Source organism: Pongo pygmaeus, chromosome 19 (assembly GCF_028885625.2).
Source record: "Pongo pygmaeus isolate AG05252 chromosome 19, NHGRI_mPonPyg2-v2.0_pri, whole genome shotgun sequence".
Taxonomy (NCBI): Eukaryota; Metazoa; Chordata; class Mammalia; order Primates; family Hominidae; genus Pongo; species Pongo pygmaeus.
The window spans coordinates 22744882-22772696 of NC_072392.2; the positions used below are offsets into that span (position 1 = coordinate 22744882).

Here is a 27815-nt window from a genome sequence, read left to right on the forward strand (position 1 = left end):
CAGTTTTTAAAAGTGTGCAAACATGACACACCACCTTAAGAGCTAGTGCACTTTTCACACATTACCCATGACTTCCTACTGGTCTAAAACCTGAGCATCTTAGGAAGGTAAGTTTAATTCTTGTGCATTCTCTTCAGTGACTTTTTCAAGGACTCAAACACTGACATAAGTGAAGGGACAGGTATAAATTTTTTTTTTTTTTTGAGATGGAGTCTTGCTCTGTCACCAGGCTGGAGTGCAGTGGCGTAATCTCGGCTAACTGCAACCTCCGCCTCCCAGGTTCAAGTGATTCCCCTGCCTCAGCCTCCCGAGTATCTGGGACTACAGGCGTGTGCCACCATGCTCGGCTAATTTTTTGTATTTTAGTACAGACGAGGTTTCACCATGTTGGCCAGGATGGTCTTGAACTACTGACCTCAAGTGATCCACCCACCTCGGCCTCCCAAAGTGCTGGGATTACAGGCGTGAGCCACCGTGCCCGGCCTAAATATTCTATCCTTTATATGAAAAAAAAATGGCACTGAAAAGCTAAAGACTTTGCCAAAATTAGATAATCTTCTCAAATTAAGTTCCCCAACCTCAAAAACCTCAGCGTCCAGACTCGGGCCCCTCAATCTCGGAGCCAAAATCAATCTAAGGGTACAGCGACTCCAGAACTTTCAATTTGCAGAAGGGGTAATTTCATTCAGCAAAGACCTCAGACTGACCTCATTTCAAGGCTGGAACCCAGCAGTTGCCGGGGATGTCCTTGGACAGGTCAGGAGACTTACCTGCTAGGCCTACCTAAAAAGTGTATCCCAAGTACCAAAACCAGAAGGAAATTACGTATGAAATATAAAATATCACAGCAGTCCTCCCTTACCTACAGTTCCGCTTGCTGTGGTTTCAGTTACCCACAGTCAACCTCAGTCTGAAAATAGTAACATGGAAATCCCAGAAATAAACAATTCATAAGCTTTAAATTGCCCGCCGTTCTGAGAAACATGATGAAACTGAGTGACATCCCGCTCTGTCCCATGACCATCCCTTTGTCCAGCTTCTCCATGCCGTCTAGGCCACCTGCCCCTTAAGTCACTTGGTAGCTGTCTTGCTGATCACATCAACTGTTGCAGTGGCTTGTGTTCAGGCCACTTTTATTTGGCTTAATATGGCTCCAAAGCTCAAGAGTACTGATGATGCAATTTGGATATGCCAAAGAAAAGCCATAAAGGGCTTCTTTTACGTGAAACGGTAAAAATTCTTAATAAGAAAACAATATCAAATGACGAGGTTGCTAAGATCTACAGTAAGAACAAATCTATCCATGAAATTATGAAGGAAAAAAGTTTGCACGTAATACAAATGGGGTTCAGTATTACCTGTGGTTTCAGGCATCTACCGGGAGTCTTGGAATGTATCCCTCAAGGATGGGGGTGAGTACTCTATTATCATAAACGGGAAATGAGGAAGCCCAAGAGATGCTGTGCTGAGGGACACACACTTGGACGGAAGCAAACTGGGGCAAAATCCTCCTGGTACTGACCAGCTTAGGCTAGTCTTCCTTTAAACTGAGCTCACCTCACGCAACTGTCAATTACACATGTATGGGGAGCAATCACATTATCCTAAAGCCTCATTTTAATCTATCGTTCTCACTTAATTCTCTGAGTTTCTTACCAGAGCTGCTAACATGTAATAATAAAACTCACACTCAATTCTATCTCAATTTCTACTCTTCAGCACCCTCTGCTACAGGTATTGGCCAACATAAAACAAGAGGCAACAAAAAGACTCACATATCTATTAGGCAGGTCATTTTAATCCTTGAAAACTGAGTTTACTTCCTATCTAAGCTTCCATCCGCTTGATAGTGAGGTGATCAAGTCTGTGTGCTAAACACAGGAAAAGCCTTGATAGGAGACCCTGCTACCAATTTGTAGGAAATAGGACAAAAAAAAAAAAAAACCACTTTGAACTTGCACTGTTGAGTATGCAAACAGCAAAATCCAGACTATAGGAAAGTCAATAAGTCAAAAGGCCCAAGTTTTTCAACAGATAAAGTAGAAGCAAAAAACTGTAAGAAAAGAATGAAGACAGAACCTACAGATTAAGAAACTTAAACGACTTACCAGTATAGCCACATGATAAATACCATTAAAAGATAAAAAGGAATGAACTTTCGGCTGGGCGCCGTGTCTCATGCCTGTAATCCCAGCACTTTGGGAGGCTGAGGCAGGCAGATCACAAGGTCAGGAGATCGAGACCATCCTGGCTAACACAGTGAAACCTAGTCTCTACTAAAAATACAAAAAAATTAGCTGGGCATGGTGGCAGGTGCCTGTAGTCCCAGCTACTCGGGAGGCTGAGGCAAGAGAATGGCGTGAACCCGGGAGGCAGAGCTTGCAGTGAGCCAAGATCACACCACTGCACTCCAGCCTGGACGACAGAGCAAGACTCTGTCTCAAAAAAAAAAAAAAAAGGAATGAACTTTCAATCCACTCAATGGATACAATGGATATTGCTAGACAAAAGCCAGTATGAAAAGGCTACAGACTGTATGAACCCAATGATAGGACATTCTGGAAAGAGAAAAACCTCCGAGATGGAGACGAGATCACAGTGGTTGTGGAGAGTTAGCAGGTGAAGCACAGGGATTTCTTGGGGCAGTGCAACTGTTCTGTACAGCACTGTAGTTGTGGATACCTCTGTCAAAATCCACTGAGCTTTAAAGCACTAAGAGCAAACCTTAATATATGCGATTTTAAAAATAACTGATGAGGCCCTATGGAATGCAGGCTGAGGCAGAAGAAACTAATTGTATTACACATATAGGACACAACTCCACCAAGAGGGGTGGGGAGGGAAATACCTAAGTAATGCGGAAATGAGGGGAGAGTGTAAGACTAAAAGCAAAAGGAACTGTAACTGAGCACTGTACTCTAAGGGGGTAAAGTCATTTCCCAAGGGAGTACAGGACAACAATTCTGAAACCTCTCTTCACGTATACCAAAGCGGAACAAGTAAGTAAATAGATTGTCGATAGTGGGAGCAAGCATTTTCTCTGCTGGACAGAGAAGTTACAGATAAACTGGAGGGGAAGGCTAGAATAATCCCTATAGAAATGGATTAGAGTTGGAGATATAAACATGAACTCATGTAGAGCTTAATAGGGATGCTGATGGATATATATCAAAATAATTACAGACATGTATATGCACGGATTTGTATATACACACCTGTTTCCCAGCTCTGTGCCTTGAGGGGGCCAAGAAGCCAGGATATCACAGTAATAATGAGTACACCAGTGCCCAGATCTTGGTTTCTAATTCCATTCTCCCAAGAAAGGAACTAGGGATCCTTGGAAAATGCTGGAGTCTAAGGCTGGGGCAGAACACACATAAGATGATCCCAGAACATCATGTAGCTCCAGAAAGTAAGGAAGTGCTCAAAAACAACAAACAAAAAATAATGTGGCTATGTGAAACGGACACCAGAGCCAGCTGAAAGAGCTCCCAGTGGATACAGCCAGATGATGGGAGCAACACAACAAACCACACAGCACTGGATGATAACCCAAAGCATATATTCAATATCCACAAGTCCATATTGATACACACAAGTGAATAAACACACAAGTGAGGATCAGCAAATCTTCCATACATAAACGTTCCAAATAATTTAAGTAGCTACTCCGTCCTCAAGGAGGAGGAACAGAACTCCCCACCCCAGTAGAGTACCTATGCAGAGTGACTCCCTTCCAAAATAAACAGTACATAAAGGAGGGAGTCACTCCACAGTGGAGAAACCGGCAAACATGACCTCAGTCATTCAGTCAAGCCCAGCAACCCAAGACATCTTGACAGCATCATCCTTAATACACGGGAATGAGAAGGGCACTTCATCTCTGTGGTCTTCCTTCCCAAAACTCATAACCACAGCTAAATCATGAGAAAAACATCAGAAAACCAAAACTGAGGGACATTCTACAAACTACATGACCGGGACTCCTCAAAACTCTCAAGGTCACCAAACAGGACGGCATGAGAAACTGTCACTGTCTAGAAGAGCCCAAGAGGACGTGAAGACTCAAAGTAATGTGGGATTCTGAGACAGAATAAGGACATTAGATAAAAACCAATGAGTTCTAAATAAAGTATGCAGTGTAGTTAATGAACCAAATACACAAACACAAATGAGTAGAAGTAAAAGCGGGGAAATCTGAATGAGATGGTGGATTATATTATAGATACACTGTATCAATGTCAATATCCTGGTGGTAATTGTACTCCATTTCTGCAAGAAGTTACCCATAGGGGATGGGGGAAAGATACACAGGATTACTGTATTTTCTTACATCAGTATGTCAATCTACAATGACCTCAAAATTAAAACCTTAAACAGAAAAATGTTTACATTTTAGACCTTTTACTTAGACCCCACTTAGTATGAATGGTGTAATGTTTTGTTGTGATGATTTGAAAGATCCAGTTCACTATAAAGTAAAAAGTAAATTCCTCAAAGAAACGAAGTTTTAAAGTATACTTTTAAAATAGCACATATCATCCCAGCACTGTGGGAGGCTGAGGTGAATCCCCTAAGGCCAGGAGTTCAAGACCAGCCTGAGAAACATAGGGAGACCCAGTCTTTTATTTTGTTTTAATAAATAAATAAAGACAATAGCACATATCAGGAAAATGAGCTAGACTATTAAAATAAAAACAAGTAATGAGAGCTCTCTACAATGTGCTCACCACCATCCCAGCACCTGGCTGAGCCAGTAAAGACGAACTGAGGCATTGTTGGATGGCTGGGAGAGGTGGCTCATGCCTGTAATGCCAGCACTTTGGGAGGCCAAGGAGAGAGGATCAATTAGCTCAGAAGTTCAAGACCAGCCTGGGCAACACCGCAAAACTCATCGCTACCAAAAATACAAAAATTAGCCAGGTGTGGTGGCGCATGCCTGCAGTCCCAGCTACTTGTGAGGCTTAGGCAGGAGGATCACTGGACCCCAGGAACTCGAGGCTGCAGTGAGCCATGATCATACCACTGCACTCCAGCCTGAGTGACAGAGACAGACCCTGTCTCAAAAAAAAAATACATAAAAAATAAAAAATTTAAAAATTTAAAAAGTGTTTTGAGGACACAGTGCCATAAAATTTTAGATTCAAAGAGAGAAATGGTTTTAAAAACATTACCTGCTCTCCAAAGTGTCTATATTCAAAATATAATGTAGAATGCTAAATCATAATCACTTCCTGCCAGTTCCTATCTTTACAGACAAACCCTGAAATGGTAAGAAATTTGTTATATTTAACACACACCAAAAACACAAAGGAGATGCCACTGTGGTCGTGCCAGTCCTAAATCATGGAAATCGTTTTTTTCTTTTTTTTGAGACAGTCTCACTCTGTCGCCCAGGCTGGAGTGCAGTGGTGCGATCTCGGCTCACTGCAACCTCCACCTCCCTGGTTCAAGCGATTCTCCTGCCCCAGCCTCACGAGTAGCTGCGATGACAAGCGCGTGCCACCATGCCCAGCTAATTTTGTGTATTTTCAGTAAAGACAGGGTTTCGCCGTGTTAGCCAGGATGGTCTCGATCTCCTGACCTCGTGATCCACCCGCCTCGGCCTCCCAAAGTGCTGGGATTACGGGCGTGAGCCACCATGCCCAGCAGAAATATTTTTATAGTCAGCAATACAAGAGTTTTACTGCAATTCGGGCCAGGCGCGGTGGCTCATGCCTGTAATCCCAGCACTTTGGGAGGCCAAGGTGGGTGGATCACCTGAGGTCAGGAGTTCAAGACCAGTCTGACCAACATGGAGAAACCCCATCTCTACGAAACATACAAAATTAGCCGGGCATGTTGGCGCATGCCTGTAATCCAGCTACTTGGGAGAATCACTTAAACCCTGGAGGGGGAGGCTGCGGTGAGCTGAGATCGCGCCATTGCCCTCCAGCCTGGGCAAAAAGAGCGAAAACTCCATCTCAAAAAACAGAGTTTTACTGCAATTCAAGCTTCTTTTGGACAGAAATTTATCAAGCCTGGTCATGTTTTTGTAATGGTCTGCCTGTTAAAAGAAGAATCAAAGTTTGGGTACAAAAATCCATAACCCATCTGTCCTTAGATAACAAAACTTGTAATTCCTATTCCTTCAGGGATTCACTTCTTTAGTTAAACTGTACCAGAGATGTCAATCTCAAAAAGTACCTGCTTGTTTACAAAGATTATAATTCAAGTTGAAGTTTGTTTTGAGATAGGTTTTATTGTCCAGGCTGGAGAACAGTGGCACAATCATCAGCTTAAAGTACTTTTACAGTCAAGTTCATATCATTAAAACCAAAAATATGGCTGGGCTCAGTGGCTCTGGCCTGTAATCCCAGCACTCTGGGAGACAGGAGGATGGCTTGAGTCCAGGAGTTCAAGACCAGCCTGTGCAATATAGTGAGACACTGTTTCTACAAATATTAGCCGGTCATGGTGACACACGCCCATAGTCCCAGCTACTCAGGAGAGGCTGGAGTCCAGGAGTCTGAGACTGCAGTGATCACTGATCAGACCATTGCACTCCAGTCTGGCTAACAGAGCAAGACTCTGTCTCTACAAAAAATAATTTTTAATAAAATAAAATTTAAAAAACAAAATGTCCTAAGCTTACAGATCTGATGGGAATCCTATGCAGATTGTCCAACTGTTAATCATCAGGTTTGTTAAACTATTTCTCAAACCAACTCTTCCTTAACTGGGCCACTAGAGAGTGCTAGAAATGCAGGACACCGCACATGAAGCGATACAGGTAAATAAGTCCCCCCAGTCAGAGGAAAAAGCATGGAGGGCTTAAGGGCTCCTTGCTGGCACACTGCCAACTGGCACTGCAGCAGCCCCCACCTGAATTTTGAAAGAAACATTTTCACTACCCGACTACAGTTCAACTTCTAACTGGTGAATAACATACATGTGGCTCAACATTTTTGAAACTAAGCAACTGACATCTGAAATTAAAAGATTAATCAGAGTCATAAGTAGCGAAAAAAAAAAGTAATTCTTTCCTTTAGAAAATTAAGCAAAGTTAGTTAATGATGGTTTAAATTTGACTCCTTCAGCTTGGTTAAAAAAATACCAGAGGGGGGAAGAAAGGGAGAGGGAGGGATGGAAGAGAAAAAGAAAAGGAGGGAGAGGAAGAGTGGGGCAATCCCCCCACTTCATCCAAAGTAGAAACGAATCTTGGGCGCATCACGTCGCAATCCGGACACTACTGACCCAGAGTGGCAACAGCACATTCACCTGTAGAAGACCGGCTTCAACCAGGCCATCTTTTTTTTTTCCAGACGGGGTCTTGCTCTGTCACCCAGGCTGGAGTACAGTGGCACGTTCACTGCTCACTGCAACCTCCGCCACCCGGGTTGAAGTGATTCTCTTGCCTCAGCCTCTGGAGTAGCTGGGATTACAGGCGCCCGCCATCACACCCAGCTGATTTTCGTATTTTTAGCAGAGATGAGGTTTCACCATGTTGGCCAGGCTGGTCTCGAACTCCTGACCTCGTGATCTGCCCGCCTCAGCCTCCCCACGTGCTGGGATTACAGGCGTCAGCCACCGCGCCAAGCCAGGCCATCTTTTCTTAGACACACAATTCTACTAGCAAGACTCTAACTCCGATCCTGAAACGTTTTATCTCTGATTTTAGTTCATCTAGACATAACGCTGCCGGATATCATTACGATAAAAAAAATTTTGAGGCCGGGCGCGGTGGCTCATGCCTGTAATCCCAACACTTTGGGAGGCAGAGGCGGGTGGATCACCTGAGATCAGGAGTTCGAGACCAGCCTGGCCATCATGGTGAAACCCCGTCTCTACTAAAAATACAAAAATTAGCCGGGCGTGGTAGCAGGAGCCTGTAATCCCAGCTACTCGGGAGGCTGAAGCAGGAGAATCGCCTGAACCCGGGAGGCGGAGGTTGTAGTGAGCCGAAATCGCGCCATTGCACTCCAGTCTGGGGTGCAAGAGCGAGACTTCGTCTCAAAAAAAAAATTTTTTTTTTTTAGTTGCTTATTAACATACCCTACAATCTCAGCGGGCCTGTTGGTATTCCCATAAATAAAAAGATGCCACTCAAGGTGGAAACTGCTCTCACAACTCCCAATCTCGAGTTGTAATCTACAAAAGCGGGTGAAACTGTAAAAATAAAGTTTATTCACATAGAAGAATCACGTTACGTTTTGATTTCCAAACCCTTAGCAAGCCTAACTGTGGGACGAAAGACTGGGCTCCCCGAGGGGACTCACTCCTGGTTAAGGCCTCCCACAGCCCACGGCGCGCTTCCAAGTCTACTCCTCGGCCGCAAGGCAAACCCGGGCTGCCGCTCCGCACCCACAGGCTCGCTCCGGCCCCAGCCCCTGCCGCCCTCCACCTCCAGCTCTTCGCGGGCCCCGAGGCAGCCGCGAAGCTCCCGCCCCGCGCCCCTCAACCCGCCCCCTGCCCCAGCTCCCGTACAAGGTCGTTCCTGGCGGCGGGTGACCGCTGCAGACCAACGCCCAGAACCCGACAGCCCCCCATCCTTTACTCATTTTTTTAAAATATTTCTTTCTTTGCACCCCCATCCAGCCCCGAACCCTCCAGAACCAGGAGAGTTCCCCGCAGGGACCTCGCGCAGAAACGCCTGGGACCGCCCACCGAAGTCCCAGGCTCCCCAAGCAGTAAGGCCGGAGAACACCGCCCCCCGCCCGGAAGCACTCGCCCCTCCCGGGCCAAGAAGGGTAAGGGAGGGGGAGGGCGGAGAGGGGGGAGGGGGAGGGCGGAGAGGGGGGAGGGGGAGGGGGAAGGGAGAGAGGAGGAGGGGAGAGAGGAGGAGGGGAGAGAGGAGGAGGGGAGAGAGGAGGAGGGGAGAGAGGAGGAGGGGAGAGAGGAGGAGGGGAGAGAGGAGGAGGGGGAGGGGAGAGAGGAGGAGGGGGAGGGGAGAGAGGAGGAGGGGAGGGGGAGGAGAGAGATGAGGAGGGGAGGGGGAGGAGAGAGATGAGGAGGGGAGGGGGAGGGGGGACGGGGGAGGGGAGGGGGGAGGGGGAGGGGAGAGAGGGGGAGGGGGAGGGGAGCGAGGAGGGGGACAGAAAGGAAGAATGGGAGAAGGGGGGAGAGGGAAAGGATAGGAAGATGAGGAGATGGGGGAAGGGAGGGAGTTGAAAGGGGGAAGATGAGGGGGGAAGGAAAGGAGGGGGGAGGGATAAAGAGAAGAGAGGGCAGGAAAGAGGAAGAGGAAGGACAAGGAAAGACAAGGGGGGAGGGAAGGGGGCAGGAAAAGGGCCCCTCCGCCGGCCGGCCTCAGGAGCGGCAGGAAGCCCCGAGCCCGCCCCGGGGTGGGCTGCCGGGCGCACCTTGCGCTTGCGGGCCTCAGCCGTGCCGCTCCACACGAAGCACTGGTAGATGGCCCGCAGGTTCTGCTTCCAGTTGTCCACCTTGAAGCTGCCCAGGTGCGAGCAGCCCGGAGGCGCTACTGCCAGCTCGGCGTCCATGGCCTCGCCCTCGGGCTCTGGCCGGGACACCATGGGGGGCAAGGCCCGGCCGCGCGCGGGGGGCGGCGGCGAGGGAGGCGAGGACGACGCCAGCGCGGCGTGGGGGCTGCTCGGCGGCGGGACTGGCCGGCCAAGGCACGGGCGCCGAGAACAAAGCACAGAGGCCGGACAAAGATGGGGCTGCGCGATCGCCGAGGGGAGGCTGCAGGGCAGGCACCGCCCCCGAGCTGCGGCTGCTGCGGACCGCCTGCGCTGCGCTCTCCCGGTTCGCGGAGGGCGTCGCGGGGCGGGGCGCCGCGGCCGCGGACGGAGATTACGTCATCCCCGGCCAGCACCGCACTGCGCAGTCTCCAGTCCGCGCCAGGCCCTTCCCCCACTTTCGCGCGCCCATAGGCTCTGGGTAGACCCGCGCCGGAGGAAGCGTGGTCGGGGGGGGGAAGCTAACGAGGGCCCGCCCCTTCCCTTCCTTTATTGGTCGCCGGCCACTCCCCGGCACCTTCGGCCATTGTCATAGGCTCTCAGTACAGTCCGTCTGGTACAGAGCCGCCTCCCGGGACCCTGGCGACTAGATGTTCCCTGTCTCTTCCAGAGGACTGGGGAGGTGGGGGCGTGCTGCGGTTGGGCGGCGCGAGGCGTCCGTCCTAGCACTGAACCGGTTTGCGCCGGCCTGAGCTCTGCCGCAAAGAGGCGGGGCGATGAGCTGGAGCGCCGCAGGTCGGGCTTCCATCCAGGACCTGCGCTTTCCCACCCAACAGCACCCCGTAATCGGGAGCTGTCTGCAGGACCCCCGGTTGCCGTAACCTGGGTCGGGCCCTGCAGTGCCGTGGCCCGGGGTTGGAACTGCCAACTGCCTGCTAGGCGCTGCTCCCGGCCGCAAGCTGGGGCGCCTCCTGTCGGGAGCCCGCGGATAGTGAGGGGCCAACCGGGCGCCATCCAGTTGAAAGAGGCATCTGCGCGCCACACGCCTGACACTTCACATTTGCTAGTGGCTACATTTTTCTAATGAAAAAAGAAAGTTATAGTAATATATCTTAACCCAATAGAGTCAAATTATTTCAGCATGTAGGCAGTATTGCAAAATCCTTAGTGGAATGTTTTACAGTTTTTGCAGCAAGTCTTCGAAAACTGGTATTTACACTTAAAGCACATCCAATTCCTACTAGCTGCTACCGCAGTGGGCGGCACAGGTCTAATCGGTATACAAATAACTGACCCAAGGCAAACTGAGAAGACCTTTAAAGACGAATGCAAACAAAGTTCTGGGGGAGCCAGGGCGCCAAGGGTCTGGGGGAACTTGGATAAGGTGTCAGGTGTGGTGCTGCTCCCCTGTACTCATCCCACTGCTAACTCCTTTGCTCATTCATCCACAGATTGCAGGAAACAGCAATGGCCGTCCAGAGCCATCACAAGTTAAAAAATTAAAATTGTGATCTCACAACACTTAAAACTGCAGGGTTTAATGGGCTGACGACTAGAATAAAGCTTTTGTGGCCAAGACAAATTGCCGAGCACAGGTTTTTGCCTCATGGCCTTTGTGCTTGCAGTACCCTCTCCCTAAAATGCTTTCCCCACCCCCTTACCCTCCGCATCCTTATATTCCATGGGTGATGCTCGCTCACCTCCTTCCAGCTTTATCACACACCTCCTTTTCCGTGAAAAGGAAAATTGCCACCCTAATGAAAATTGCAAGCCCCCCAAAATTCTCCATTCCCTTACCCTGCTTTGTTTTTCTCCGAAGAATTTATCACTATCTGGCGTAATGAATATTTACTTATTTTTTTATTGTCTCTTCCCTCAATAGCATGAAAAATTCCAAGAGGGTAATCATTTTTTTTAATTTTTTTTATTTTTGAAACAGAGTCTCGCTCTGTTGCCCAAGCCTGGAGTACAGTGGTGCAATCTCGGCTCAGTGAAACCTCTGCCTCCCAGATTCAAGCGATTCTCCTGCCTCAGCCTCCCCAGTAGCTGATATTACAGGCGCCTGCCACCACGCCTGGCTAATTTTTGTATTTTTAGTAGAGAGGGGCTTTCACCATGTTGATCTGGAACTTTTACTGGAAATCGGGTTTTGTCAGGCTGGTTTTGAACTTCTGACAGCAAGTGGTCCAGCCGCCTCGGCCTCCCAAAGTGCTGGGATTATAGGCGTGAGCCACTGCGCCCGGCCTCCAAGAAGGTAATGATACTTGTGTGTTTTACGTACTACTACAGCCGCAAGTTCCCAGAACTGTATTGGCTACATGCAGGTACTCGGAATTACCTGGTGAAGCCCTGTAGTAGTCCCAGCTACTCCAGAGACTACGGCAAGAGGATCGCAGAGCTCAGGAGGTCAAGGCTGCAGTGAGCTGTGATTGTGCCACTACACTCCAGCCTGGGCAACAAAGCAAGACCCTATCTCTAAACAAAACAAAACCCTGCCGAATTAATTAACCCGAAACACATTTACAGAAAAATCTAACAAGATCATTTCTAGAATAAAACACTTGTTAAGGAAAACCATGTTTATGTTAGAGGAAAGAATGTCAGCTTACGAAAAACTAAAATCATAACTAGTAAGTCAGGAATTACAAAAATATGTGATCCATCTCTATAAATATTGATGTAAGGAGTTTTCTCATATTGTTGGGCTTATACAAATATGATTTGGCTTCACAGATGTGCACTTAGCATTCAGGCCCTAATATTTATTATCTTTTTTTATCAATATGATCATCTAAACACAGAAGAATATCTGTGCTGTCCACTTGAATCAATTATAATGATTTAAATGTTCAATAATCAGAACAACCTTAGTGATTAAAAAAAATTTAAACTACAGAATATACTCTTAAGAAGCAGCCCCCAAAAGATGTGCGGATGAAGTGCTTTTTTTCTAATGGGAAACAAATGGAAACGTTAATGACGATTAATAGGAGAATCATTGAATAAATGATGGACTAGCCATTCTAGGGAATAGCACACAGCATTAAAAAGAATGAAGTCCAGCTTGGGCAATGTGATGAAACTCTATCTCTACAAAGAAATAATAATAAAAAAAAAAAAGCCAATTGTGGTGGCGCATGCCTGTAGTCCCAGCTACCCAGCAGGCTGAGGAGGGAGGATTGTTTGAGCATAGGAGGTTGAGGCTGCAATGAGCCCTGATCATGCCACTGATTCCAGCCTGGGCAACAGAGAAAAAAAAAAAAAAAGAACTAGATCTGTAAGTACTAGTACAAAAAGTCATAAAACATAAATGAATAAAACAAATTGCAGAAAATTACAGAAAATATGGAAGCCCTGGAAGAAAGAAACACACCCATCAATAACAGTAAATTCTGGAAAGGAAAAGGTAGATGTGACTTAATAGATGTGACTTAATCTGTAACGTTTGAATGTTTTCTTACAATGAAAATTAATATATTCCTTTGTATTTAAAAATCACTAAAACTTAAAAAGAAATGACAAAGTGTCATGGTACAAGGGAACACACTGTTCTACAACATGTAGAAAACAGTGGCCCACATGTTCAATATATTCATTTATTCATGTATCCAAGAATCAAGTCAGATTGCTAAATTACAGTCTGGCTCTACCACCTACTGTCTGTGTAACCTTGGGCAGATTGCCTAAATTTCTCAGCCTGTTTACTTATCTGTTAATATTGGGAGAATATCAGCTGTGCTTACATTGAAGTGTATGGCAAGGAATAAATGAGATAATCCATACAAAACTCTTAGCAAGTGCTTGTTGTTTATTAAGGGCTCAAGAAACCTTAGCAGTTATTGATCTGATAGTTGCTGGGAATTGAGATGATTACAACAATTTCTTGCTTCAAGAATCCCAGGGGGATGGGAGGGGAGAATTTTTTTTTATTATTATTTAAAAAAAAAAAAGGCCGGCCATGGTGGCTCACGCCTGTAATCCCAGCACTTTGGGAGGCCGAGGCGGGCGGATCACAAGGTCAGGAGATCAAGACCTTCCTGGCTAACATGGTGAAACCCCGTCTCTACTAAAAAAATTAGCTGGATGTGGTGGCTCGCTTTGTAGTCCCAGCTACTTGGAAAGCGGGAGGCAGAAGTTGCAGTGAGCTGAGATTGCGCCACTGCACTCCAACCTGGGCGACAGAGCGAGACTCTGTCTCAAAAAAAAAAGCTAGGTGGCCCACACCTGTAATCCCAGCACCTTGGGAGGCCAAGGTGGGTGGATCACTGAAGGCCAGGAGTTCAAGACCAGCCTGGCCAACATGGTAAAACCCCATCTCTGCTAAAAATACAAAAATTAGCCAGGCATGATGGTGCATGACTGTAATCCTAGCTACTTGGGAGGCTGAGGCAGGAGGATCACTTAAATCTGGGAGGTGGAGGTTGCAGTGAGCCAAGATCGTGCCACTGCACTCCAGCCTTGATGACACAGTAAGATGGTGTCTCAAAAAAAAAAAAAAAAAGAATCCCACAATGTAGTGTGCTTAGTAGCAATATTGCCAGCAACATTAGCAGGATGTTATAGGAATATAAAACTGCAGCAATAAAGGAAAGTCTAGGTAATATCATAATACTCCAAGATACCTCTTTACCGTAATCTTCCCCAGAAAGGTATGGTGGAGGGGATCTGGAAATGTTTTTTGATGCCTCACCTAGGTATGGAAGACAGTTTTTAAAAAGGAGTGTGACCTAGTCAGGTTTTTGCCTGAAAAGGCATTTCCCACCATGCATGACACTAACACAGCCTTAAATGTTATTTTCTAAATTTTTTTTAAATTTAAAAGAATTTAAAACATCCATGGAATTGTGGTTCCTAGATGGTCAAGTAATAATCCTAGACCAATCCTCCCTCATATAACAACTATGAATTGTGGACATAATGCAAGCACAAATATCTAAAGGCTTTGGAGAGTGAACCAAAGCAGGCAGACCTAGTTAGGTGCAGACACATGGAAAAAGGGACCTGCCCAATGGGAGTAACCTGACGTCGATGGTTTATAGACTGAGGACAGGCCATACTTGGAATCTAGACAGGAAGCCTGAAACTCTGATAGAAAACCCACGGTATTTCTGGACTGAAGAAGCAGAAGACAGAGCACAGAGCAACAAAAGCCACTGAAAAGTGAGAAGAGATTCAGTAATGGGAGGCCCCAGAATCTGTGCATAAACTACATCCAGGGGTCCAGTTGACCACCAAACCACTCCTATGGGGCAAATTCCAAGCAGCCAAACTAGAACAAAAAGAAGTGAGCAGAGATGTAATCTACTAGTCAAGAAACCACTAAATACCATTAATTGCCTGCTAAAACAAAAATATTAACTGTCTTTGGAGGTATATAACAAAATTCATACTTTCAACAACATAACAGTAGTAATGTCCAGGATATGATCCAAAATTATTATTATTATTATTATTATTATTTTTTGAGATGGAGTTTCACTCTTGTTGCCCAGGCTGGAGTGCAATGGCGCGATCTTGGCTCACTGCAACCTCCACCTCCCAGGTTCAAGCAATTCTCCTGCCTCAGCCTTCAGAGTAGCTGGGACTACAGGCATGTGCCACCACGCCTGGCTAATTTTGTATTTTTTAGTAGAGACGGGGTTTCTTCACGTTGGTCAGGCTGGTATCACACTCCCAACCTCAGGTGATCCACCTGCCTCAGCTTCCCAAAGTGCTGGGGTTACAGGCATGAGCCACTGCGCCCAGGTCAAAATTATTTGACATATGAAGAAACAGGAAAATGTGCCCCTTTTTAAGAAATAAAACAGCAAAGATGATCAACCATAAGATATGTCAGATATTGAAATTAGTATGTGAGGAATTCAAAGCAGCTATGGTAACTGTGCACAATGAGGTAAAGGAAAGTATGTTTGAAATGAATGAAAAGATGGAAAATAGCAATGAAGGCCAGGTGCAGTGGTTCACACCTGTAATCCCAGCACTTTGGGAGGCTGAGGCCAAGAGTTCAAGACCAGCCTGGGCAACATAGTGAGACCCTGTATCTACAAAAAACAAATTCCAGCCTAGGCAACATGATGAAACTCTGTCTCTACAAAAAAAAAAAAAAAAAAAAAAAAAAGAGCTGGGTGTGGCGGTACACACCTGTAATCCCAGCTACTTGGGTGGCTGAGGTGGGAGGATCACTTGAGCCCAGGAGTTGCAGGCTATAGTGAGCCATGATCACACCACTGCATTCCAGCCTGGGCAAGAGAGCCAGACCTTGTCTCTAAAAAAAACAAAAAGAAAATAGCAGTGAAATGAAAACTATACAAAAGAACCAAATAGAAATCCTGGAAATGAAATATCAATATCTGCAATAAAAAGGTCACCAAATGAGCTTAAAGGCAGAATGGAAATGACATAAGAACAAAGAAAAAATAGTTGTAAGAAAAAAAAAAAAAAGTCTCAGAAACCTGTAGGGCAATATCAAAGGCTGAGAATATGTTTAATTCAAGTCCTGGAGGGAAACATGGAAGAATGAGAGAGAAAAAATGTCTGAAGGGATACTGGCAGAAATTTTCCCAAGTTTGCTGAAAGATACAAATTTGCAGATTCAAAAATGCCATTGAATTCCAAGTAGGATCAATGTGAAGAAAATGCATATAAGCCCATTATAGTTTAACTGCTGAAGACAAATAGTAAAGAGCAAATTTTGACAGAAGCCAGAGGAAAATAAGACATTATTTAAAGGCAACAATGACTTTCTTCTTATCAAGAAAATAAGAGGGCTGGGCATGGTGGCTCATGCCTGTAATCCCAGCACTTTAGGAGGCTGAGGCAGGTGGATTGCCTGAGGTCAGGAGTTCAAGACCAGCCTGGCCAATATGGTGAAACCCTGTCTCTACTAAAAATACAAAAAAAATTAGCCAGGCTGCCACCCCATATGGGAAGTGAGGAGCGCCTCTGCCCAGCCGCCCCTTCTGGGAGGTGAGGAGTGCCTCTGCCCGGCCGCCCCGTCTGGGAGGTGAGGAGCGCCTCTGCCTGGCCGCCACCCCGTCTGGGAGGAAGTGAGGAGCACCTCTGCCCAGCTGCCCCATCTGGGAAGTGAGGAGCGCCTCTGCCCGGCTGCCACCCCCTATGGGAAGTGAGGAGCGCCTCTGCCCGGCCGCCCACTCTGGGAAGTGAGGAGCGCCTCTGCCCGGCCGCCCACTCTGGGAGGTGAGGAGCACCTCTGCCCGGCCGCCCACTCTGGGAGGTGAGGAGCGCCTCTGCATGGCCACTCCGTCTGGGAAGGGAGGAGCGCCTCTGCCCGGCCGCCCCGTCTGGGAGGTGAGGAGCGCCTCTGCCCAGCCGCCACCCCGTCTGGGAGGAAGTGAGGAGCACCTCTGCCCAGCTGCCCCGTCTGGGAAGTGAGGAGCGCCTCTGCCTGGCCGCCACCCCGTCTGGGAGGAAGTGAGGAGCGCCTCTGCCCGGCCGCCACCCCATATGGGAAGTGAGGAGCGCCTCTGCCTGACCACTCCGTCTGGGAGGTGAGGAGCGCCTCTGCCCGGCCGTCACCCCATCTGGGAGGAAGTGAGGAGCACCTCTGCCCGGCTGCCCCGTCTGGGAGACGAGGAGCACCTCTGCCCGGCCGCCCCGTCTGGGAGATGAGGACCACCTCTGCCCGGCCACCCTGTCTGGGAGATGAGGAGCACCTCTGCCCGGCCGCCCCGTCTGGGAGGTGAGGAGCGCCTCTGCCCGGCTGTCACCCCGTCTGGGAGGAAGTGAGGAGCACCTCTGCCCGGCTGCCCCGTCTGGGAGATGAGGAGCACCTCTGCCCGGCCGCCCCGTCTGGGAGGTGAGGAGTGCCTCTGCCCGGCTGCCACCCCGTCTGGGAGGAAGTGAGGAGCACCTCTGCCCGGCTGCCCCCTCTGGGAAGTGAGGAGCGCCTCTGCCTGGCCGCCACCCCATCTGGGAGGAAGTGAGGAGCGCCTCTGCCTGGCTGCCCCATCTGGGAAGGGAGGAGCGCCTCTGCCCAGCCGCCACACCGTCTGGGAAGTGAGGAGCGCCTCTGCTTGGCCACCCCGTCTAGGAGGTGAGGAGCGCCTCTGCCCGGCCGCCCAGTCTGGGAAGTGAGGAGCGCCTCTGCCCGGCCGCCCAGTCTGGGAAGTGAGGAGCGCCTCTGCCCGGCCGCCCAGTCTGGGAAGTGAGGAGCGCCTCTGCCTGGCCGCCACCCCGTCTGGGAGGAAGTGAGGAGCGTCTCTGCCCGGCCACCCCGTCTGGGAAGTGAGGAGCGCCTCTGCCCGGCCGCCCGGTCTGGGAAGTGAGGAGCGCCTCTGCCCGGCCGCCCCCTCTGGGAAGTGAAGAGCGCCTCTGCTCGGCCGCCCCGTCTGGGAGGTGAGGAGCGCCTCTGCCCGGCTGCCACCCGGTCTGGGAGGAAGTGAGGAGCGCCTCTGCCCGGGCGGCCCCGTCTGGGAAGTGAGGAGCGCCTCTGCCTGGGCGGCCCCCTCTGGGAAGCGAGGAGCGCCTCTGCCCGGCCGCCCTGTCTGGGAGGTGAGGAGCGCCTCTGCCCAGCCACCCTGTCTGGGAGGTGTACCCAACAGCTCCGAAGAGACAGCGACCATCAGGAGTGGGTCATGAGGACGATGGCGGTTTTGTTGAAAAGAAGGGGGGAAGTGTGGGGAAAGGAAGGAGAGATCAGATTGTTGCTGTGTCTGTGTAGAAAGGGGTGGGCATAGGAGACTCCATTTTGTTCTGACTAGGAAAAATTCTTCTGCCTTGGGATGCTGTTGATCTATGGCCTTTCCCCCAGCCCCCTGCTCTCTGAAACATGTGCTGTGTCAACTCAGGGTTAAATGGATTAAGGGCGGTGCAAGATGTGCTTTGTTAAACAGATGCTTGAAGGCAGCATGCTCTTTAAGAGTCATCACCACTCCCTAATCTCAAGTACCCAGGGGCACAAACACTGCAGAAGGCTGCAGGGACCTCTGCCTAGGAAAACCAGAGACCTTTGTTCATGTGTTTATCTCCTGACCTTCTCTCCACTATTATCCTATGACCCTCCCATATCCCCCTCTCCGAGAAACACCCAAGAATCATCAATAAATACTTCATAAATTTAAAAAAAAAAAAATTAGCCAGGCATGGTCGTGTGTGCCTGTAATGCCAGCTACTTGGGAGGCTGAGGCAGGAGATAGCTTGAACCCAGGAGGCGGAGGAGGTTGCAGTGATCCAAGATCGTGCCACTGCATTCCATCCAGCCTGGGTGACAGAGAGAGACTCCGTCTCAAAAAAAAAAAAAAGAAGATTTGCACCAAAATCTCAGAAATCACCACTAAAGAACTTACTGTCCTGTCCCCCAAAAACCTATTGAAATAAAATAGGAAAACAGTGGAACAGTATTTTGAAAGTGTTGGAAGACAAAAATTGTCAACATCTATTTCTATATGTAATGAAAATATCCATCAGTGATAAAGATAAAATAAATACATTTCATATAAAAGAAAGTTAAGATAATTCTTCTCCAGCAAATCTGTGCTACAAGAAATCAGGGCTGGGTGCAGTGGCTCATGGCTGTAATTTGGGAGGCTGAGGTGGGCAGATCACTTGAACTCAGGAGTTTGAGACTAGCCTAAGCAGCTTAGCAAAAACCCTACTCAACAAAAAATACAAAACTTAGCTGGGCATGGTGGCTTGCACCTGTAGTCAAACTACTCAGGAGGCTGAGGTGGGAGGATCACTTGAACCTGGGAGATGGAGGTTGCAATGAACCGAGATCTGTCAGCCTGGGTGACAGAGTGAGACTCCGTCTCAAAAAAAAAGAGAAGGAAGTTCTATGGGCCAACGGGAAAAAGTACCAGATGGAGACTTAGATATTCAAGGCATGAAATGAAGAGCATCAGAATACATATGATTATTTAAAGTGAAAATCATAACATTTTTCCAATGGTTTATAATATATGCATAGATACAATGCATATGACAACTGTTACACAAGGGACAGGAAGGAGGTGTAAATGGACTTATAAAGTTCTAAGATTTCCATATTTTATGTGAAGAGCTACAATATTAAATTTAAATAGATTATGAAAATACAAAGATTGATATTATAATCCCTAGAATAGCCACTAAAAAATGATGCAAAGAGGCGTAACTGAATTTTTTTTTTTTTTTTTTTTTTTTTTTTTTTGAGACAGGGTCTCACTTTGTCACCCAGGCTGGAATGCAGTGGCAGGATCTTGGTTCACTGCAACCTCTGCCTCCCAGGCTCAAGTGATGCTCCCACCTCAGCCTCCTGAGTAGCTGGGACTACAGGCACGTGCCATCACCCCAGCTAGTTTTTTGTATTTTTCGTAGAGACAGGGTCTCACCATGTTGCCCAGGCTGGTCTCAAACTCCTGAACTCAGATGATCCACCCACTTTGGCTTCCCAAAGTGCTGGGATTATAGGTGTGAGCCACCATGCCCGGCCAGAAAATAGAATTATAACAATATTCAAATAACCCAAAATAAGGCAGGAAGGGAAGAAAAAGAGGAACAAAATCACAAAGAACAAACAAAAATCAAATAATAAAATAGCAGACGTTAACTACAAACATTATCAATAATTCCATTAGATGTTACTAGACTAAATGTCTTCCACTTCCACCTGTGATGGAGTGTCAGGACAGATTTTGCCTCCTGCTTTAAACAACAATGAAAACCAAGACAAACTATAAGAAACATTGGTTTCCAGGCAGGGCGCGGTGGCTCATGCCTGTAATCCCAGCACTTTGGAAGGCTGAGGTGGGTGGATCACAAGGTCAGGAGATCGAGACCATCCTGGCCAACATGGTGAAACCCCGTCTCTACTAAAAATACAAAAATTAGCTGGGTGTGGTTGCCCACACCTGTAGTCCCAGCTACTCAGGAGGCTGAGGCAGGAGAATCGCTTGAACCCGGGAGGCGGAGCTTGCAGTGAGCCGAGATCGCGCCACTGCACTCCAGCCTGGCAACAGAGCGAGACTCTGTCTCAAAAAATAAATAAATAAATAAAAAGAGAAACACTGGTTTCCAAACACTAGAAGACAGGAAGTGCGGAACCGTGATTTGAGCCCTGCAGATCTCCAACTGCTGCCTGGACAGAGCTTGCAGGCTGCAGTACGAGGCCAGGCAGCCCAGTGCAGGGCACCTGAGATTCCCCAGCTTTGACGCCAAGAGTCCTGGTCCTGGGAACTTCTCAGTCCTGGTTAAACTGGGAAGGTTGGCCACTCTCCCAGACAGAGACCAACACGTTCCATGAGTTGAGAATGTAGGGAGGTAACGGTGGCTGGGATTCACAGGACAAATGACCAAAGAGAGCTGCACTGAGACTGCATTTCAGAAATCTGCCACTGATCCCCTCAAGGCTTTTTGCTTACAGACCAGTATAGGTTGACCTGTCGGGGAGGCTGCAAGTTAAGTTTTTACTGAAACTACATGAGGCAGGGGAAATAACTGCCAGAAAAAAACAGATGCAACAGTTCTGGAGCTCGTAGGGCTAGAAATAGTTCACATTCCCAACAGCCAGAGTGGAGACACCTGGTAATACATAGGTCATCAGGAAGGGGGCTCAGGAGGGTGTTGCCTTAGTAGTGGGAGCAAAGTAGCCCTAGAATAAGGCTGATCTACCTGGTCATTCCTTATAAAGCATAAAAGCTTAAAAGGAACAAACTGCTTCCAATAACTTACCTGTGATCCAGAACACAGCCTCTCAAAAGTTTAAGGAACACAAAACCAAAATATGTTTTAAAGAGAAAGAAGGGGATGGGAAGGAGAAGCACCAAACAAGGTAAAAATTTCAGTGTCTAGCATCCAGTCAAAACTTACCAAGCCTGCAAAGAAACAGAAATATGCAACCTATAAAGAAGAGAAAATTCAATCAGCAGAAACAGACCTCAAAGTGAAATGTGGGACACAGATTTAGTAGTCAAGGGCACTAAAATGGCTACTGTAAGTACATTCCGTCTATTCAAAAAGCTGGAGGAGAGATTGAACATGTTCAGTAGAAACACGGTAGATATAAAAAACCAACAAAAATGAACGGAGCTGAAGGACAACTTCAAGCAACCTGATTACATGGAATTACGGTCTCTGTAGGAGAACAAGTAAAGCCAAGTATCCAAGGCATTCCAAACATACAAGTTTTCCAAAACTGAATCAAGAATCAGTTTCTCAATTTCAATTTCAATTAACTAAAATTAAATAAAATTAAACATTCAGTTCCTCAGTCATGCTAGTCAGATTTGAAGTGCTCAGTAGCCACATGTGGCTAGCAACTACTATATCAGACATGGTAGATGTGAAAACATTTGCATATTTTTTTTTTTTTGAGACGGAGTTTCACTCTTGTTGTCCAGGCTGGAGTGCAGTGGCGTGATCTCGGTTCATCGCAACCTCTGCCTCCGGGGTTCAAGCGAGTCTCCTGCCTCAGCCTCCCGAGTAGCTAGGATTATAGGCATGTGCCACCATGCCCGGCTAATTTTGTATTTTTAGTAGAGACGAGGTTTCTCCATGTTGGTCAGGCTGGTCTCAAACTCCCAACCTGAGGTGATCCACCCACCTTGGCCTCCCAAAGTGCTGGGATTAGAGGCGTGAGCCACCGTGCCCAGTCCCAAACATTTGCTTTTTTTTTTGAGACAGAGTCTTGCTCTGTCTCCCAGGCTGGAGTGCAGTGGCCCAGTCTTGGCTCACTGCAAGCTCCGCCTCCCAGGTTCATGCCATTCTCCTGCCTCAGCCTCCCGAGTAGCTGGGACTACAGGCACCCAGCACCACGCCCGGCTAATTTTTTTTTTTTTTTTGGTATTTTTAGTAGAGACGGGGTTTCACCATGTTAGCCAGGATGGTCTCGATTTCCTGACCTCGTGATCCGCCCGCCTCGGCCTCCCAAAGTGCTGGGATTACAGGCGTGAGCCACCGCACTGGGCCAACATTTGCATATCTTAAGAGCGTGTCAGCTTGGGTGGGTGGACAGAAGGGATAGGTCATATGCACGACTGATCCAGAGACCTGGGCCATGTGGCCACTCCCCAGTTGAAGTTATGGGATCACTGACATAATAACCATAGCTAGTGGTCAGTTCACTCCCTCTGGTTCTCAAACCAGAACCCAGCAGCTCAGTTCATAGTTGGGATCAACTTCAGCCACACAGACTGCAAACGGCCTGGGTCCTTCCAGTTGTCAGATGAAGATGTAAAGCAAAGTCACCGACTTTGGCTTTGGATCCCAGGCAGTCCTCTGCAGGGAGGCTGTGGGGCTTTCCATGCAGGTTCTGGGTGATCCTTCAAAACCTCTCTTCTGGCTGGGTGCGTTGGCTCACGCCTGTAATCTCAGCACTTTGGGAAGCCGAGGAGGGCGGATCACTTGAGGTCAAGAATTCGAGACCAGCCTGGCCAACCTGGTGAAACCCTGTCTCTACAGAAAATTAGCTGGGTGTGGTGGCGGGCACCTGTAGTGCCAACTACTCGGGAGGCTGAGGTGGGAGAATCACTTGAACTCAGGAGGCAGAGGCTGCAGTGAGCCGAGATCTCACCACTGCACTCCAGACTGGGCGACAGAGCGAGACTCCATCTCAAAACAAAACAAAACCTCTCTTCTAGTCCAATTTCTTTTCACGTTACTAAGGGCCTGCCAGGCCAACCCTGGATCCCACAGCAACACATCCTTTCCAGTTGGAAATCCAGAGGACAGTGACTGCTTTGTACCACATAGGCTGGCTGTGAAACTCCCTGGACCCCCCTTCACCATACAGTGCAACCTCACCGTATATGGGTTCGTGCAGCTCATTATGAGAATCACCCACACATGGACACCCCACACAACCTCACCAAGACTACCATCGCCATGGGAGAGCCTGGCTTGTCTACCAACACAGACACCACTTAAGATTGAGAGCCTTGAAGGGTAAACAGGGTATCCGGAGGCATCCAGACTGAAGGAGTGAGGGCCACACTGTGAAGGGAGGTGTGAGGATGACCCTAGGACCACAGCTTGAACTGGATCCCAAAATGCCCTGGGCACAGTGCCACCTACAGCTTCAGAACCATCTTTATCTTGTCCTGTCCACCTGGGAGTCCTCCTTCCCCATTTCACTGTGGCCACCTGCAGGAGTGTCTCTTAGCCACAGTCCTCCTCTGTGATTGTCAACCTACAGAAACTGGAAACTATAGATTTTAGAGAAACTTGTTCCGTAAAATCACAGACTGTCAGAAACTTTGCTGTTTGAAACCATGTTAGTGAGAATGGAACATTCTTTGACACAAAGAAGCAGCCTCGATTTCCAGCCGAAACAGGATTTTTCTCTTTTTTTTTTTTTTTTTTTTTTTTAGAAAAGAGCTTTTTAACTTTGGGAGGCTGAAGCAGGTGGATCACGAGGTCAGGAGATCAAGACCATTCTGGCTAACACGGTGAAACCCCTTCTCTACTAAAAATACAAAAAATTAGCCAGGCATGGTGGCAGGCGCCTGTAGTCCCAGCTACTCAGGAGGCTGAGGTAGGAGAATGGTGGGAACCCAGGAGGCAGAGCTGGTAGTGAGCTGAGATGGCACCATTGCACTCCAGCCTGGGCAACAGAGCAAGACTCCATCTCAAAAACTAACAAACAAACAAACAAAGGAGCTTTTTAAGCACAACATCCTACATTTATTTTAACTTTGTAGTTTCTAAGGGAACAGGACCCTGGGTCGGCTTCTGAAGTTAACCCCTTTACAGCTTTACACACATAATCCTGTTTGCTTCATGCCTATCCACAACACTGCTTCATTTATATTGTACCTAACCTCCACCCTCCTCCAGATCCTGTAAGAACCCTGCCTCTACGTGGCTGGGCGCAGTGGCTCAAGCCTGTAATCCCAGCACTTTGGAAGGCTGAGGCGGGCAGATCATGAGGTTAGGAGATCGAGACCATCCTGGCTAATACGGTGAAACCCCTCTACTAAAATACAATAAATTAGCCGGGAATGGTGGTGGGCGCCTGTAGTCCCAGCTACTCGGGAGGCCAAGGCAGGAGAATGGCGTGAGCCCAGGAGGCGGAGCTTGCAGTGAGCTGAGATCGCACCACTGCACTCCAGCCTGGGAGACAGAGCTAGATTCCGTCTCAAAACAAAACAAAACAAAACAAAAACCCTGCCTCTACCTTTGTTTGAGGAGGACACCAGGTTCCTCAGGTAAGTGATCGTTCTTGCTGCAAGGAGGCTAAGAAATCCATTGTTTTGGGACTACAGGTTTGTCCCTGCTAGGTTGTATTACCGTCCTGGAAATGGAACATTTACAACCTAACAAATATACAGGAATGGATTTTTACATCCACAGAGTAGAGAACAAAGAGAAAAATTGCCCCTCTGTCATCACAGAACTTTACATCATGTATTCTAAAAGTTTAAAACTCAAAAATGTGGCCGGGCGCGGTGGCTCACACCTGTAATCCTAGCACTTTGGGAGACTGAGGCAGGTGGATTGCCTGAGCTCAGGAGTTCGAGACCAGCCTGGACAACACGGTGAAATCCCGCCTCTACTAAAAATACAAAAAAATCAGCCGGGCATGGTGGCGTGTGCTTGTAATCCCAGCTACTTGGGAGGCTGAGGCAGGAGAATTGCTTGAACCCGGAGGGCAGAGGCTGTAGTGAGCTGAGATTGCGCCACTGCACTCCAGCCTGTGTGACAGAGTGAAACACCATATCCAAAAAAAAAAAAAAAACCTCAAAAATGTTCCCTAATGTGTTATTCCCGTGAATAACTCATGTGACTCCTGTAGAGACCTTCAGCAACACCCTCCCCTTTGAACTTTTGAACTGATGCTGAAGGAGAGCCCCCTTATTATAAAAATGCACGTTTAGATCTCTTTTCAGATGTGCAGCTTTTTTTTTTTTTTTTTTTTGAGACGGAGTCTCGCTCTATCGCCCAAGCTGGAGTGCAGTGGCGCGATCTTGGCTCACTGCAAGCTCTGCCTCCCGGGTTCACGCCAATCTCCTGCCTCAGCCTCCTGAGTAGCTGGGACTACAGGCGCCCGCCACCACACCTGGCTAATTTTTTGTATATTTAGTAGAGATGGGGTTTCACCGTGTTAGCCAGGATGGTCTTGATCTCCTGACCTCGTGATCCGCCCACCTCGGCCTCCCAAAGTGCTGGGATTACAGGCGTGAGCCACGGCGCCCAGCCCAGATGTGCAGCCTTTAAAAAACTGTTCTATGGAATGTTAGAATGAATATCACACTGAAGCCTCAAATAAGCACCAGCCACCCAACTGAAAGGATGACCAACTTATGGTCATCTTGTCAGAAATTGCATCCTCTCAGCCGAACCCACAGCTAGGGTTTCGGCAAGGATGTTCCCTCAAGGGACTACCCCAGACCAGCCCTGGATGGGATTCCAAAGAAAGAAGCACTAAACGCCAGGGTGACCAGTGCAAAGCATGCATTAGGGCGTTTACATACATAGGGCTGTCACAGGCCTCAGGTGGCCTTCAGGGAAACAGGTGCCCCCCGGAGAGGAGCCCTTGGAGAGGGGCATGGGGAAGCTGTCAGTTGCTACATGTTTAGCAAGATGTTTGATCTTGAAGTGTTTTGGACAACAACATAAGCAAGTTTATCAGTGCCTGGGAATGTTCAGGGCCCCAGCTCAGGTTCCAGCCCACAGGGGAAGCATGCAGCCAGCCAGATCACAGAGTGGCCAAGGCACTCTCTGTTTCTCAGAAAGAAAGTGGGAGAAACTGGGAGACCCTACACATATAAGCTTCTACCCAAACTCCCCAATTCTACTTTATTTTTGACTATTTTCTAACCTAAAGAAAAGTCATAAGAATTATGCGGTGAGAACCCATAGGCACTTCATCTAGATTCTCTAGTTAGCGATACGTTTTTAATCCAGTTTTCTTACCACTTTAGCTTGTCTCTCCACATATACTTTTTATTTAAATTTTGTGTTTGAGTTACTTACAGACACACTTTGAGTTACTTGCAGACAAGCTAGAAGAACTAGTTTCTTCTGCAAAACCATGGTGCAATGATCATATACTGGAAATTTAACTTTAATACAATACATTCCACTATACGCATTGCCTTATATACAATGCATTTCATAATCCATATTCAGAGTTCCCTCTAATTGTACCAAAGGGTCTCCTATAGCTGTTATTAGTTTCCATTCAAAATCCAACCAAGGCTCTCACATTGCATTTGGTTTTGTGTCAATTGTGACAGCCTTGTGAAATTTCTTTATTACTTATTTATTTATTTTTGAGACAGGATCTCACTCTTTCACCAAAGCTGGAATGCAGTGGCGCAATCACGGCTCACTGCAGCCTCGACCTCCTAGGCTCAAGTGATCCTCTTGCCTCAACCTCCTGAGTAGCTTGAACCACAAACCACAGCCACCACACCTGGCTTTTTTTTTTTTTTTTTTTTGAGAGACGAGACCTTGCTGTGTTGCCCATGCTATTCAAACGCCAGGACTCAAGGTGAGCCATTGTGCCTGGCCTGAAATTTCTTTACTTTGTGTGCACAGGGCCCTCTCTTCCCTGCAAATCCCAAAGTGATTTCTGGTAGATATCTTGGGTATATTCAGATGTAAAAGAAAGTTTGTCATTTTGATGTGTTAAAGAACTTCGGGGGTCAAACAGTCCCAGACTGCCCATTGAGCATTCTCTTTCTTCCTTCTTGCAATGCAGCAACAAAGTCTTGTTTTAAAATTGTATACCTCTAGCTGTCTTTTTCCCACAAGGGGAGCTGCAGACAGAAGCTGAAGGAGCTGTGAGTCATGCAGTCAGGATGGGGCTCTCCAGGCCCCCAGGGAGGGAGGAAAAGTGAGGAGATGCATGTTCTCTGAAGTTGCCAAGAACCTGGTGGACCAGGGTACCGAGAGGCAAGCCCTAAGCCACAGTCAAACACAGCAGAGAGGTGGCCCCCAGACCTCATTTCTACTAAAGCAGACATTGCTTAGACATGATATAATCCTTATTGCCTGACTGTTTTTCCACATAAATTATCCTGAATTTTGTAATGACATGCAGGAGAATGCCATATCAAATAGACTCTTTTTGATTTGTATCAGTCAAAGTTTTTTTTTTTTTTTTTTAATTTATGAAGTATTTGTTGATCATTCTTGGGTGTTTCTCGGAGAGGGGGATGTGGCAGGGTCATAGGATAATAGTGGAGAGAAGGTCAAGAGATAAACACATGAACAAAGGTCTCTGGTTTTCCTAGGCAGAGGTCCCTGCGGCCTTCTGCAGTGTTTGTGCCCCTGGGTACTTGAGATTAGGGAGTGGTGATGACTCTTAAAGAGCATGCTGCCTTCGAGCATCTGTTTAACAAAGCACATCTTGCACCGCCCTTAATCCATTTAACCCTGAGTTGACACAGCACATGTTTCAGAGAGCATGGGGCTGGGGGAAAGGCCATAGATCAACAGCATCCCAAGGCAGAAGAATTTCTCCCAGTCAGAACAAAA

The 27815-nt window shown here is 47.7% G+C and overlaps 1 protein-coding gene across 1 annotated transcript in view; it reads right to left on the reverse strand.

Moving 5' to 3' along the window:
* USP22 (ubiquitin specific peptidase 22) overlaps nt 1-9817 on the reverse strand; it is a 43471-nt gene extending 33654 nt beyond the window's left edge. Inside the window, exon 1 of the mRNA XM_054458501.2 lies at nt 9342-9817. Within this exon, the coding sequence (XP_054314476.1) occupies nt 9342-9512 (171 nt within the window). The 5' untranslated portion in view covers nt 9513-9817. The remainder of the gene's footprint in view (nt 1-9341) is intronic.
* Nucleotides 9818-27815: the final 17998 nt, after the last annotated feature.